Source organism: Brachyhypopomus gauderio, chromosome 15, assembly GCF_052324685.1.
Source record: "Brachyhypopomus gauderio isolate BG-103 chromosome 15, BGAUD_0.2, whole genome shotgun sequence".
In the NCBI taxonomy this organism is placed as follows: Eukaryota; Metazoa; Chordata; class Actinopteri; order Gymnotiformes; family Hypopomidae; genus Brachyhypopomus; species Brachyhypopomus gauderio.
In genome coordinates, this window is record NC_135225.1 from 13021704 (window position 1) to 13037066 (window position 15363).

General features: G+C 44.6%; 2 protein-coding genes across 6 annotated transcripts in view; one reads left to right on the forward strand and one right to left on the reverse strand.

Annotated features, from left to right (window-relative positions):
• Positions 1–5185, forward strand: part of lef1 (lymphoid enhancer-binding factor 1) — a 38823-nt gene extending 33638 nt beyond the window's left edge. For all 5 annotated transcript variants that reach the window (XR_013121304.1, XM_076974657.1, XM_076974655.1 and 2 more), the window contains one exon: positions 4379–5185. Coding sequence is in view for 1 of the 5 variants with exons in the window: in XM_076974657.1 (XP_076830772.1) it covers positions 4379–4458 (80 nt within the window). In the remaining 4 variants the exon portion in view is untranslated. The remainder of the gene's footprint in view (positions 1–4378) is intronic.
• A 7131-nt stretch (positions 5186–12316) lies between these two features.
• Positions 12317–15276, reverse strand: hadh (hydroxyacyl-CoA dehydrogenase). The gene is made up of 8 exons (XM_076974722.1): positions 15115–15276; positions 14449–14577; positions 14077–14234; positions 13702–13828; positions 13124–13213; positions 12946–13018; positions 12725–12841; positions 12317–12646 (listed from the first exon to the last, which is right to left on the reverse strand). Exons 1-8 carry the CDS (start codon positions 15229–15231, stop codon positions 12528–12530), a joined length of 930 nt encoding a protein of 309 aa, XP_076830837.1. The 5' UTR covers positions 15232–15276; the 3' UTR covers positions 12317–12527.
• Positions 15277–15363: the final 87 nt, after the last annotated feature.

Genomic DNA, 15363 nt, shown 5'->3' on the forward strand with positions numbered 1-15363 from the left:
CAACCCCTCCATCAGCCCCTCCATCAGCTCCTCCTTCAGCTCCTCCATCAGCTCCTCCATCAGCCCCTCCATCAGCCTCTCCATCAACCCCTCCATCAGCCCCTCCATCAGCCCCTCCATCAACCCCTCCATCAACCCCTCCATCAGCCCCTCCATCAGCCCCTCCATCAACCCCTCCATCAGCTCCTCCATCAACCCCTCCATCAACCCCTCCATCAGCCCCTCCATCAACCCCTCCATCAGCTCCACCTTCAGCCCCTCCATCAACCCCTCCATCAACCCCTCCATCAGCCCCTCCATCAACCCCTCCATCAGCCCCTCCATCAGCTCCTCCTTCAGCTCCTCCATCAGCCCCTCCATCAGCCCCTCCATCAACCCCTCCATCAGCTCCTCCATCAGCTCCTCCTTCAGCTCCTCCATCAGCCCCTCCATCAGCCCCTCCTTCAGATCCTCCATCAACCCCTCCATCAACCCCTCCATCAGCCCCTCCATCAACCCCTCCATCAACCCCTCCATCAGCCCCTCCATCAGCTCCGCCTTCAGCTCCTCCATCAGCCCCTCCATCAGCCCCTCCATCAGCCCCTCCATCAGCTCCTCCATCAGCCCCTCCATCAGCTCCTCCTTCAGCTCCTCCATCAGCTCCTCCATCAGCCCCTCCATCAGCCCCTCCATCAGCTCCTCCATCAGCCCCTCCATCAGCTCCTCCATCAGCCCCTCCATCAGCCCCTCCATCAGCTCCTCCTTCAGCTCCTCCATCAACCCCTCCTTCAGCTCCTCCATCAGCACCGTCTCACGTCTTTGGAATTGCACAGGAAAGCTTCAGGTGGTGAGTGAAGTGAGACGTGTGTGTGGGGGCGAGTCTTGGCCCAGGTATGTGGGAACTGGTTTGTTTAGACTCCTTCCCAGTCACAGCTGAGAGGGGGGGGGGGGGGGCACCATCGCTACTGGAACCAGCAGCGTCCTATTGGGGACAGGTCCACCTCCACTGGGTGATGAGGGGCGTTTTGGGGTCGGGTGCTTGAATGGTGGCTGGCAACATCCCTCTGGTGCAATCGCTTATTTTTGTTTTCCTTTTGCGGTGAGTGTTATGGTGGTGCGTGGGTGCGTGGCCTCCACCTGTGCCTGGTGTTTAGGGTGGGTGCTGCTGCTGGTGTTGAGTCACGGGTCTATTGTGCAGACGCACAGCTGACTGCTGGAGCCATACGGAGGTCAAGACAGCCCTGCATGTTGTGGTGTCTTGTCTGTTTCCTCCTCCCCAACCCCCCTGCACACATATGCACTCACACACAAGCACACACTCCAGCGATAGAGTTCCTTCCTCTCCTTGGGAGTAAATCTGGCTCCTATTGTAAATGCAGGCGGGACCCCCCCCCCCCTCTCGCTCCCCCCACACCCCCTGCAGCTGCCTGGGAGAGGCAGCGGGGCTCTTTGAAGCCGGCCGCCGGTGGAGGCGAGCAGTCATTGTGCCGCCCTTTGATAGTGCCGCCCCGGCCCGCAGCTCAGGGTGTGCGGGGGCCGTTGGCCCTGAGCCTCCGCTGCAGCCGCTACGCCAGGCCCCGGGCCCCCGACCGCCACTCCTCTGATGTGGGCAGCCCCCACCCAGCCCACTGCCCCCCAACACACCACCACCATCACCACCTCCAGCCCCGGGCTCTCCAGCACATGCCTGAGGTTTCCTTCCCTCCGCTCCAACACAAGCTCCTCCACCCGCATGCCTGTCTCCATTCTGAGCTCCATTTCCTTCTGATTCTCTTTTGGGGTGTTTTAATTCCCTCCCCTGCATAAACAGGATTCAGAGCCCTGACAGAGACACAGACGCGCACAGAACGTCAGAGGGGACACACTTCCACCCCCTCCCTTAGCCGAAGAATGGTTGATTCCAGTGGAATTCAAAAGGTGTAATTGTGTTGGGGCTTTTCCCTTAAACATCTCTGTCTCTGGGCCAGAGGAACTGCTGACAGAACGAAGCACTTTGTTCTCAACATCATGTTCTTCCAGGTGCCGTTTTATCACTGGGCCCCAGTTTTCTCGCGGCGTCCCTCGAGCACTACTGCACGCGCTCGGAGCAGCTGCTAGACTTTATGGACTCAGAGCCCGGTAGGGCGCTGTCCAATCAAACGCCCAGACACACACGGTAGGGCTGGACCGCTGGTACTGCAACGAGAGAGAGAGAGAGAGAGAGTTGGGAGGGTTGGGAAGAGGGAGAGAAAGAGACAGCAAGGAAGAAAGAAAGAGAGAGTGTGTGTGTGTGTGTGTGTGTGTGTGTGTGTGTGTGTGTGTGTGCGCATCAGGAAGAGAAAGAGGGGCTTTCCAGCAGGCTGGAGTTAACACAACCCAGATTATGCTCGCGCGCACACACACACACACACTCTTGCGCTCAGTTTTTGGTGTTTTATTCAGTGCTCCTGCCTGCCAGAGTTCGATCGTGATGTCATACACACTTTGATCTGCTCCTCTCTCTCTCCCCCTTTGCTGCGCTGACCCGGTCCTCTAGTGTGAATGTAAGGCGGGCTTAGGCAGGTACCCCGCTGTCTCCTGAGGCCTTGCCTCACTTAGAAGAGATGGGGCAGAAAAGATCATCAGATCTGCTGTTTCTCTGTCTCTCTCTCTCTCTCTCTCTCTCTCTCTTTCTTTCTTTCTCTCTATTCCCTGTTCCCAAAAGTCTGCATGTGGGACTTTTTCGGTTAGCTTATTTTCAGAGTAGTTTTTCCTCCTTTCTGAGCTGTACCGGAGAGAAACCCAAACCGCTGGTGTGGGAGAGGGGAGGGAGGGAGGGAGGGAGGGAGAGGGGAGGGAGGGAGGTGTGTCGGCCCCAGCTGCGGGCTCTTTGATTTGCCCCGGGAGGTGAACGGGCCGATTGAGGGACGTGAGGCCGTGCCAGTTATCTTAACCTCCCACACTTCAAAGACTGCCTCGCCTCGCCTCGCCTTCTGCCAAGACAGGAGAGAGAGGGAGAGAGAAAGGGATAAAGAAAAACAGAAAAAGAACAAGTGAGCAAGAGTGAGTGAGAGAGAGGGAAGGAGGGGGAAGGGGAGAGACTGAGAGTGGCTGACCCTCAGAAACAGAGGAGCGTTTCATTTCCTGCGAGCTGGGTGTGGGCCGGGCGTTCCACCACGCTGATGGGGAGTTGCTCTTGAATCCTGGCGTTTGTGTGGAGGTGGACGGTGTTAAGGCCTGGCGAGACCGATGCCTCCCCTACCCCTCCTGTTTCCCCTGACCCCACCACCATGGCCTCCCATCCTCTGGGCCAGACCCGTCTCCCTCTCCCGGGCCTGCCGCAGGGAGGAAGGGCAGCCAGGCCTTTTCATGTGCGGCTGGGAAGGAAAGTGCTCTCCAGGAAGGGGTCACGGGCCCTGCACGGGCCACACAAGCGCTCTGGAGCCGGGATGAAAGGAGGGGACAGAGGGAGTAAAATAAAAGACACCAGGGCTCTTTGGTCTCTGTCGCACTCCCTGACTGGCTCTCTGTCTCTCTCTCACTCTTCCCCAATTGGGGTCAGCTCTCACTGGAACAGAAGTAAGCCAATGTCCCCAGTTGGTATGTGCGCGTGCATATGTGTGCATCACACGTCACACTTTCACAAAGCTGACTTTCTGCTGTTGTCTGGCCCTGAGCTCGGGGAGCACCACTCCTCTACTGTCTCCTTTTGATCAGGAATTCCATTTGATGCGCTTCTGAAATGTGCCCATAAATCTCATCAATAGCTGAAATAGCTGTAGCATTGAATTCTTTACTACACGTGGGAATCTCATTGGGTTAGCATGTTGTGTCTGGTTGATTTGCAGAGTGATGGAAAATGTTATGTTTAGGGAACACTGATGAAAGGACTAAATGGTCATCACCAGCTTTCTAGAGGTTGGAACTGTCTGTACTGTGTTATATGCCTGAGAATTTTATGATACTAATTTCTAATCTATTTGTACTTCACATCTTTGTGACTGATTTTCTGATTTCCTACTTTGTCATACACACATACACACACATAATATATGTGTAATATATGTGTGTGTGTGTTTTATATATTTTATATAATTATATTTTTATATATTTTATTTCTTTATATAAAGAAATAGATGAAGAAATTAATTAAATAACTGATGATGGACCTCTGTCCAAAACATCCTATTTCTCTTACAATTTTCACATTATTCTTCTTTTATTTATTAATTAAAATGTATTTCATAAAAGTGTAAACCTGTAAAATGAAATTTAAAAAGGACATGAATGTTTGAACATTGCACTGGTAACTGTGGTTATTACATTCACAGTACACGTATGTGTGTGTGTGTGTGTGTGTGTGTGTGTGTGTGTGTGTGTGTGTGTGTGTGTGTGTGTGTGTGTGTGTGTGTGTGTGTGTGCGTGTCTGTCTCTTGGACAGGAGGAAAACGAACTGCTTTCTCCTTGTGCAAAGCAAAGGCCGCAGCTACAGGGCCTCTCTTGGAGATGGAAGCCTGCTAGATTCCATGCCCTTTGATCCCTCTGCGACCTCTTGACCCCCGCCGACCTTTTGGAGGGCTACAGCTCTCGATCGTGCTCTTCTGCTGTAGAGACACTGAACTGAAAACAGACAATCACTACTTGCCAAGATCCACCATACAAACACATGCTTACGTACAAAAATACACAGTCCCATGTAAACCAGTACACACTTTTTTTGTTTTGGTTTTTTCATTTTTGGCTTGTTTGAACTCCAAAAGTAAAGTTATTGCACTGATTATTTCTTCTGGCAATTTGTAAAAGGCACCGAACCACCACACACATGCAGAGAGGAGAGCAGCTCTCTCAGCCCCTTCCCACCTGTCCCTAAGTTATTTTAAGTTATGTGGCACCCCCACGTTTCCTGTGTGTCCAGCCCAGTGAGTTTGTCCACAGCTCTGCTTCACCCCACTCTCATCCACCTTCTCTCAAGCCTCTACGACGCAGCCCATCAGGGGCCAGACACCTTTTCAGGAGTCTTCTGTTTGCTACATGGAGGGATCATGTGTTGGCTTGGAAACATTCTCTCAAGACTCCATTTTGTATTTTGACCAGTTGGTGCCAAAAAGGATCAACGTTGAGTTTGCGCTTTTATTTTGTAGGTTAAAGTTCAATTTCGAATGCTTTTTTATTTTGAAATATTCATTTCATCTCTTGGTGTATATTTTAAGTGATTTTTATCTTTATTTTTTATATATATATATATATACTGGCATATATATATATATATATATATATATATATATATATATATATATATATATATATATATATATATATATAACATGCGTGAATAAGCTTTGAAACAGGAAAGTATTTTTCTTGTTGAAGCAGAAATGACATGAAAGGCTTTTTGATAATGATGGTTAACTAAAAGTGACCTCCCAGTCCTGCCCAGATGTAAAATAATGCTCATTTATGTGTACTTTCTAAAGAAATGTCTGGATATGTCCCTTTTCTCTGTATTTTTGCAGGCAACATTAGGACAAAGGGGTTAGAGTGGGTACTCAGAGGCCTATATTTTATTGTTCTAAATTGACAAATGAAAGCAGATCTATATCTATATCTATATCTATATATATATACCCCAGCACTTCCCCAGTTCTCTTACTGCGATGATCCTCTGTCCTCTCTATCTGGTAGGTAATAGTGTGGTCTTTTGCCATGTTGTTTATTACATGCAAACATTTCTGTAATGTTTTGTTGATTTTATGTTCTGTTTTAGTATTATCAGATATGTTTTTTTATTCGTTGTTATTTTGAATCACTGTCATCTTGGTTTAGCATTTTGCTTCCAAGTGATCACATTTGAACTGTGTTTCTACATGCCTTTTTTAAAGAAAATAAATAGGACTCTTTTGACTGCCATTTTCTTTTCAGTATATTTGATTCTGAATTTGCCGATATTACATTAACATTAGGGGCAAAGGTTCAAAACTTCAAATACTGTTTTAACAAGACAATGACCTGAAAACGAAACATTAAAAAGCACTGATGTCTTAAATATAACGTGCGCCTCTCTGGAGAGACTTCAAAAGGCTTCGGAAAATGAACCAGCAATTAAAAGCCGCTAGTTTTCATGCCGGAGGCAATTTTCATAGGATGTTAAGAGCACGAAGGGGAATCTAAAAGTATTGTGAAGTTTTCCTGTGTTTCACAAACTAAAGTAGCCAGAGCATTATTATTATTATTATTATTATTATTATTATTATTATTATTATTATTATCAAAACTGAATACGTGAAGATTCCATTTTATTTTGTGACAGAAAAAACGTATTTTTTATTCAGCTGTAGTTGTGAGTAAACATCTGCACTTAATTTTGTACTTGTTTTATTATTATTATTATTATTATTATTGTTATTATTATTGGTATAGTATAGTATTTCCTTACAACTTATTTGGTTATAGTATGGAAATCAGGATATTTCTGAGCAGTAAAAAAGTGTCCAGATGTTTATATTAATAACAGGTGTTGTAGCGCCATCTTGTGTTTGTAACCATGTATTAATTTTGGTGGAACTGAGGGGCGTGTTCAGATGTGGTAGCGCGTGCTGTTGTGTTTGGATTTTATTTTCTGCTTAAAATTTTAGTTTTGCTTGAGTCCCATTTGCTCTTCAGTGATATACTTAAGGAATACGTTATACTATGGCCTGCAAGTACATTGCTAATTTTGTCTTGGTCTCTTTTAATTTTATTTATTTAATTGTGGACACGTTAGTAAATCTGTAGTACTTTTTCCATATTTAAGAAAACGTAATGGTCACCAATGGTCATTAAGCAAATTCTGAAGGCAGTTGAATTATTGTACTGCTCGAACAATTATTTATTCCATATTTAATATCTCACTGTCGTCCTGGAGAGTTTGGACAAACACCCAGTGATGTTTTCTGGTGGCTTTTAGAGCTGCTTTGGAATTTCATACTAATTTTTGGAATTTCATTATAGACAGTAGCTGCTTCCAACAACCATATATTATAAGTATTAGATTATGACACACCAAACACGAAGATTTTAAAAGTGTATGAGAATGATCTGTATGAAACAAAAGTAATGTGCATGAGAAAACATGTAGAGCAATCAAGATAGTTTGTGCCTCTCAGAAACCTCTCGTGCTCTGTTCTAAAGTCTGTGTTGGAAAGAGACAGGTAAATTGCTGCTGTGATGAATCGCTTTATCACAAATATTGCATGGTGCTACATTTGTAATGACCACATGGGACTATATTTTGCATTAGTCGTGACCCCACCTTGTACGCAGGGTCAATAGCCGATCACACTACGGAAAGAACCCGCGTCCAAAAGTTCAACTGGGTGGCGTGACGAAGCATTGTAGTCTATGCGCGCGACCTTATTTTGAGCAGATACGTTCTCGCGATCCCCTTCATTCCGTGTTTGTGCTGGCTCTTCACTAATGCAACGACAAAAGATACGGGTTTGTTCACATGCTCAACGAGAGCACGCTAACTAGCAGAAAAAGCCACATCCTACCCACCAAGCACACACTTACGTACAGTACAACTAGATGGTGTGTACTAGTGAAACTGCGTCAGATCCAACAGTACTGAATGGATTCTTACTCAGCAGTGTCAGTGATGGGTAGTGTGGGCCACTGCCCACAAATGTCCAGTCAACAGAAGTGCTGTTACCAGAACCTGACCTCTGAAAAAGAAAATGAAGATTGCCAATACAAAATGTGCTTTATCCCACATCATGGGCTATAATATGGAGCTTTTTTAGTGTCACCAGAACCTGAACCGGAAATCATTATTACTTGACAAAAATCCATTCAGGTATGCCACTCGCTCACAGAGGTTTAGATTACGCTGATGGCGTGGACGAAAATTCACTGATAACCATACAACTAAAATTATAAATCTTTAAAATTTACAGTGCTGTCGTTAACAGTCTACCACTATTCACGGGTATTCACGTACCCTCCTATAATCTTAATTTGATGTTATCGCTAAACAGTATTCTGAACTAATAATTTAGAGTTGTCTAGCTGTCGGCTAGTATCTTTCACTCAACATAATTTTCAAACAAAAGTTATGAACCATCTTCATTTCAACAAATGCAACAAATGGCTATTCGGAGCTCGTCTGGATGATTTAAGCAAGTGGCCGATACGCAGTCAGCCAAAAGACTCTTTAGATGCCCGTCAGCAAAGGCAGGCGGCGTTTCTGGACAACGGAGGCCACATTCACGCAGCACTGGCCACAATAAGTGCCACGATTATGTGGCAGCTGCCACAAGGTGCCATTTCTGGGTGGCACAGTGGTCATTTTCGTGCTGCTTACATGCTACTTACACGCCACACAGGGACTGCACCCTTACAGGAAATTTAGCAGAAAGACGCGCCTCCCAATGACCTATTTCGACCTAAACTTAAATTTCGACCCGAACCTGAATTTTGACCCAAATCTGAATTTCGACCTGAACCTGAATTTTAACTTGAATTTTTGCATACCTGAATGAATTTCACAGACTGTTTTTTCAAGTAATAATGATTTCAGGTTCAGGTTCTGGTGACACTAAAAAAGCTCCATACTATAGTCGGTACAGCTATACAGTTAACCTACCAGGGAGGTGCTTTTAATTAAGTGGCCAGTGAGTAAATTTGTAGGCTTTATACGTGATCTTTAATGTTTATTGTGTATTGAATATAGTTTTGGTAAAAAAAAAGAAAGAAAATGGTTGTCTTGGTTACTTGTGGACACCAATGGAACCTTTATTGATTTTGAATGTCTTGGATCTTGTAAAAGCCTCTTTTGCCATTTGATTTAATCTCAAAATATATTAAATCCACATTCTGATCTGATCTCTATTTTCTACACTCTCCAAGACAACCCTAATAGACACACTCTTGTCTGAATAAATTTTCATAATATTATCCTCTTAAACACTAATTTTCTGATTTGTTTGCTGAGATTAGGCATATAGTATGTGACTAGATATTTTTCTAGCTGTAGCATGCTCTGCCCATTCTGATCAAAGTTAAAGGGGTCTTACTACACCAGGGCCTGACATAAGCCTCCTTTCACCTTCTCCCCAGGTGAGGAAAGAGTTAGCAATGAGTCCCAGCTGGGACTAGGTCTATATATAAAGGAAGAAGGCACATGTTCTTTGGTGAAACCAGAACCGTCCTTCTGCCTCCTTCAAGCACCTGCTGCAGTACCAACAAAAGGTGACTCGGAGACCCAAGCTTGCTAAATATAACTAACTAAACTAAACTTAACTAAATATAGTTAAACCAGTTTTTACAAAATAATGCTACAAATGATTCAGTCCACAGTGTTAATCTAAATGGTGTTCTGCCCCCACAGCGCACTGGGGAGAATAAATTAGAACTGCATTCACTAAAATCGCTGCTTGCAAACAGCACTTAAAGCCAAAGGGCCCCCAGAGGTGTGTTCCACAGGTGGGGCGGCACACAGCGTTTGGGCGGAAGGAGTGTTTATGAGAAGACATCTGCTGCATCTGAAAGGTGCATCTGCTCACAATTACGGCACGCCGTTTATTGCCTCTCGCACGATCGAGTGCTTCAGTTCCCACATGTGAAAGTACTGATGCAGTAGAGTGTATGTTATACAAGTTTGCGCATTTCAAATAAACATTTTTATCTTTTTGAAAAAGCAAAGAAAGCAATGGTGCTGGAGCTTTTGTGCACTGCGTCAGAGCCTAACCTTTGACCTATTCCAGCGCTGACCCCGATTCTCCATATGGCTGACGGCCCTTGTTCAGACTACCGGAGTCTGCCTAAAGCAAGTTCCTTTCACAGGAACCAACAGGCCAAGACCAGCTCCAGAAAAACAATCCCACACCATAATCCCACCTCCACCAAACTTTCACTTGGCACAGTGCAGTCATACAAGTCCCATTCTCCTGGCAACCGCCAAACCCAGACTCGTCTATCAGATTGCCAGATGGAGAAGCGTGATTTGTCACTCCAGAGAACGCGTCTCCACTGCTCTAGAGTCCAGTGGCAATGTGCGTTACCCCACTGCATCTGACACTTTGCATTGTACTTGGTGATGTATGGCTTGGATGTTGCTCAACCATGGAAACCCATTCCATGAATCTCTCTGTGCACTGTTCCTGAGTTAATCTGAAGGCCACATTAAGTTTGGATGTCTGTAGTGATTGACTCTACAGAAAGTTGGTGACCTCTTCACACTATGTGCTTCAGCATCCACTGACCCCGCTCCATCAGTTTACGTGGCCTACCACTTCATGGCTGAGTTGTTGTCGTTCCCAAACACTTCCATTTTCTTATAATACAGCTGACAGTTGACTGTGGAATATTTAGGAGTGAGGAAATTTGTTGCACAGGTGGCATCCTATCAGTTCCACACTGGAATTCACCGAGCTCCTGAGAGTGACCCATTTTTCACATGTGAAAGAACGTGCGTGCCTAGGTGCTTAATTTTGATTGCCACTTTAGAAATGTCTCAAACACGAAACACTACAGGAAAATCCAGAATAGGAAAATCCTCAGCAGAGTCTGGAGTATGTGAGAAAACAATCAGTGATTTAGTATAGATCTAGTTTCAAGCAAATTTTGGTCTGATTTCATTTACAGTGACAATACGAGGTGTATTTCACTAAAAACAGGAGAACAAAGCATTCAGCATTTTCAAAGGTACACTAGTTAATCCCTTGTCTTATTAATTCAATATAAGAACACAATATGTAGAACACAATAAAAATATGTTTGTTTGTTGTAAAAAGAGACGTTCCGAGATGGAATCTGGTTCCTTATTTATATTGACTGTCCACAAAGCCTCGCCGACAGCGGCAATCTCTCTTGCAGCTAACAACCCAAGCAAGTTACAAGCGGACAAACAAAAGCATGGGAGCTCATTAATAATAAATACTTGACAGCAAGAACATTCAATGATTTTCTCTGCAACGAATTGCAAAAGTGTTTGTGGGTGTGTCATTTCACCATCAAGTAGCAACCCATCAAGAAACACCCATAGACTGTTTATACAAATCTACGTATATACAGTCTATGGCATCACATAATATGGGGGAAATGATAATGCCATCACGCCCCAGGACACGGGGATTTGATAGCTGCTATGGAAAACACCACTGCTATATCATGCATTTATGGAGTACTGGGTAACATGATCAGATTATAATTCTCTGTGACAATAAAATAAGAAATATAATGGAAGGTCATCATAATTTGCCAAACAGAAGAAATAAAATTCCTTGCCAGATAAGGGCACTACTACATCTGTATAACAGCACTCCCACTGAGATATTTACCACAGTTCACTTGTGCTCTTTTATCTATGTATTATTAATAAACAGCCTACCTCATCAAACGTGAAAACATGTTTGCTAATCCTAGACTGTACTGAACTGAACTGGACACTGAAGTTCTGAGAGTCATGCTTTCATGTTTTACATTCACATGCTCAAATGAATGGGAGTTATCGAAAGCCAAAACAAAAACAAAACAAACATTGGTCCGATGTCGTTGTGCTTCACCTACTTAACCGCTAGGGGGGGCTGTTTCTTGACTCCTTGACTAGTGCACTTTTAGTACTCTGAATTACCGAAGGTTGTGAACTGCTGCCATCTATTGGATACGACAAATCAGCACGCTTTCAAGTTTAGCAACGCTGCCTTTACCTTGTGTTAAGGTAAACAAAATCATGCAATGAAAATAAACATCGGTATAAATTATGCTGTTCTCACGTTAGCTTGAAAAAAAAAGTTATATTTCATGGTTTGTTCAACATCCAGGTTCTTGGTGCCTACAACCTCTGGCTGGTTCACCATGGCCATGCTAATGTGCTGTGTGCCATTGCCCTGATGCAAAGTAACAGTTTTGAGCAGGCAAGACCTCAGGATTTAATCTACCGACAGTATTGCTACCGACAGTAACCATGACAAAGTGACCCAGCAACGCCACAATGCCCAGCACCCCTCTTCCCAGAATGGAGCGACATGCTTTGTGTATTTCAATAGTAAGGTATAAGATGGACTAATCTGCATAGAGATTTTCTGCATGTCAGATTATCACCATCACCAGCTGCTCTTATCTTGGTCACAATCAAGAATACAATCGAAGCCTTTTAGATAATGGCTGAGCTTAAACACACTCCCTTCCATATCTTGTCATGTTGCTATGTTCTATGTGGCACAACCCTCGATTCTGGAAATCAGAAAATGGTGTTCTGTTGCATCCGAAGACATTCTGGAATAACCTAGCGTGTATAAAACGGAGAGGTGTTGGTGTGTGCTAAAAAAAGAGCAACTGGAGAAAATGTCCTGAATGTTATTTCCAAACCACTCAGTACAAAGCATTTGAAAAAATAAACATGTATACATGTATTTTTTTATTGTTCTTAAATTACCTCAATTTCCTACAGGTCACAACTGCAGAGGCACTTATGTTATTATTGTTGCACAACTGAGGTTGAATGATCAGTCTCCATCTTCCACTATTTGCTCTCTATGAAATTCCTTCTACAGGTGCATGCCACCTGACCAAGCAGTGAAATGGTGAAAAGGTCACGTTGATTGTGGCTCCGGTTACTTGTGCTTATAGAATCCCTCTCCAGTTTTCTTGCCCCACTTTCCTTCTGACACTAGCTTGTTGAGCAGGGGGCTTGGTGCAAACAGGGGGTTCTCAGGGTCCATCTCATTCCAACCTACAACCACATGAGCAAAATCAACACGTATAAGTCAAAAATGCCAGCTCACATTGACTTATCTACACAAGTACTTGCCATCAATGATGAATTTTGACGTGTCCAATCCAACATAGTCCAGAAGCTCAAACGGCCCCATGGGGTACCCGGCACCGAGCTTCATGGCTACGTCAATGTCCTCTTTTGAACCATGACCTGGAGGGTCATAGAGATGAGATGAGCTGCAAACCTGCTGATGGAAGCCATTGTACCTTTAGTGCAGGAGTGCATTCTTTATTTATCCAGGGGTGGAGGTGTACCTCGCTCGTGTAGACGCACAGCCTCAATCAGGTACGGCACAAGCAGCCGGTTCACTATGAAGCCTGGAGTGTCCTTGGAGAAACATTGCGTGAGGTGAGTCAACCATTTTAATAGTTCATAGGTTGTGTTGATGACCTACCTTCGATATCAAATGTACTTTGGGTAACAAACACTCACTTTGCAGGACACCGGATGCTTTCCTAGAGCTCTGCTGAAATCCAGGAGCGCATCAAAGGTCTCCTGGCTCGTGGCCGGGGCCTGCACCACCTGAAACCATGAAACGTCATAAATGGACGGTGTACATTTTTTCACAACTGCCAGACCTTTGCCAAAACTGCCTGCAAATTATTCAAACTAAGTTTGCACACTGCTGATACAGAGAACATACAACATAAACAAAATGGTTAGCAGCACAATGCAAGTTCTCTCTCCTGCTTGTGGAGTCCCACCAATCAGCACTATCTGAAGAGCAATGTGTTCAAGAGACTTAACTGTTGTTCTGCAGTTTGTGAGGTGAATGGTGACTAATATGTAGTCAGTGACTGTGTATGAATTAATTTTATGTTATTATATGACAGCTGTGCAATCTATTTTGCACATTTTATACAGCCTAGTAAATATTTTAATTTTGGTTATAAAGAACGCCTTATAAGGACTTAACTTATGTTATTTTGCAATGCAACGACAACAAAGAAATTTACATTTTTTACTAAATAAACCAAAAACGTGCAGGTGGTGTGTATCCGCACGCTCACCTCCACCAGCTTCATCATGGGAACGGGGTTGAAGAAATGGAGTCCTCCGAAGCGGTCCACCCTGCCAGTGGAGCTGGCGATGTCCGCAATGGGCAACGAGGACGTGTTGCTTGCAAAGATGGTGTTCCTGGCAGGGACAGAGCACTCTGCACCAAACCAGTCTGATAACATAACATACATATTCCACTGTTATCAGACTCTGCATGGCTGGGACAGTGGTCATCAGCTGTTATTCCACCATCATCACTGTTCACACAGGGTCTGGTCCGGGTGGTGACTCAGGCATCCAGTGAAAACACTGAGTTCTAAAATGCAATCCAGAAAGGCCCAAGACTGACTCCAAAGGTCTAGTCTAAGGAACCGGGTCTCACTTACTCTGGAGCCACTTTATCCAGTGCTGAGAAGAGATCTCGTTTAACTTTGAGGTTCTCCACAATGGCCTCCACCACCAGGTCCGTGTTCTTCACCACAGAGGCAGCATCTGTACTCGTAGAAATGTTCTGCAGTACCTTTTGAACAAACTCCTCCCCAGCCTGAGAGGAGAGAGAGAGAGAGAGAGAGAGAGAGAGAGAGAGAGAGAGAGAGAGAGAGAGAGAGAGAGAGAGAGAGAGAGAGAGAGTGGGAGAGAGAGAGTAGGAGAGAGAGAGTGGGAGAGGGCCGGTTGACTGAGAGTCATCCATGCACATTTTCTCTCTGCATTTTTGGTGTTTTAACGGCACCATTAGTGACACTCATTTGACAGCCAACCTCAGGTTTGTCTGCAAACTTCTTCTTCACCACTCTCTTCAGGCTGCCCTCGATGCCCTTAGCGGATTTCTTCAGGATGTCCTCGCACGTGTCCACCAACACCACGACATGCCCCGTAGCTGCAGCCACCTGGCAAAGCAGGACACCCTTGGTAAGATCAAATCAGTTCAACCAGAATTTCCTGATGATGTTTTTACTGATGATTTTAAGGGAGGACTTTACACATAAACAAGTCAGTAATGGCTGCAAAACTACAGCAAGTTAGTCCATCAGATCATGTTAGTAGGTTAGTTAACTAGCTAATGTGCCCGTGTCCCTACTCACCTACAGTCAAGTGTCTAGCTGGGTTCATATGTCAACAAGAACTCAATAACAGTTTCCACTAAACACCAAGGACACACTTTATGTAGCTGGCATTAACATGACATTAAAAACAAACTAAACTAAAACCTATACAATCAATTTCACACTGCAAAATACTCATAAAATCTGGACTTCATGCTTATTTAAACATCTACTGAGAGTACAATATGTGTGCAGGGGTAGTTACATAACCAACCTACTCACTGTTGCAGCAACGCTAGCTAGCTAGATTAGCTAGTTGCTAGCTACGAAGCTATTAGCTGCCTAATGCAAATAAATATAACCAGCGAAACGTGTGGTTACCTGCGCAATGCCTGAACCCATTAAACCACCCCCGATTACAGTGACATGTTTAATCGCTGCACCTCGGACACAGGATAATGACAGACTTCTGACAATCTGATGCGTAAAGAAAGCCATACTGCACAATCCAGGGTCCAGCGGGCAGTGGAAGTAGGTGAAAGGTCAGTGGTCACGTGGTTACTTTTACTATGACGTTCATATACTTATTTTGTCTAGCAGGTGATGTTTCATGTTACGATGTTTCAGGTT

Bases quoted from the DNA above. Each gene is read 5' to 3' on its own strand.
- hadh (XM_076974722.1), bottom strand. From the start codon at position 15,231: ATGGCTTTCTTTACGCATCAGATTGTCAGAAGTCTGTCATTATCCTGT. The intron at 14,578-15,114 runs GTAACCACACGT...CTGCTTTGCCAG, and splicing joins TGGGTTCAGGCATTGCGCAG to GTGGCTGCAGCTACGGGGCA. The intron at 12,647-12,724 runs GCAAGTACTTGT...ATGTGGTTGTAG, and splicing joins GTCAAAATTCATCATTGATG to GTTGGAATGAGATGGACCCT.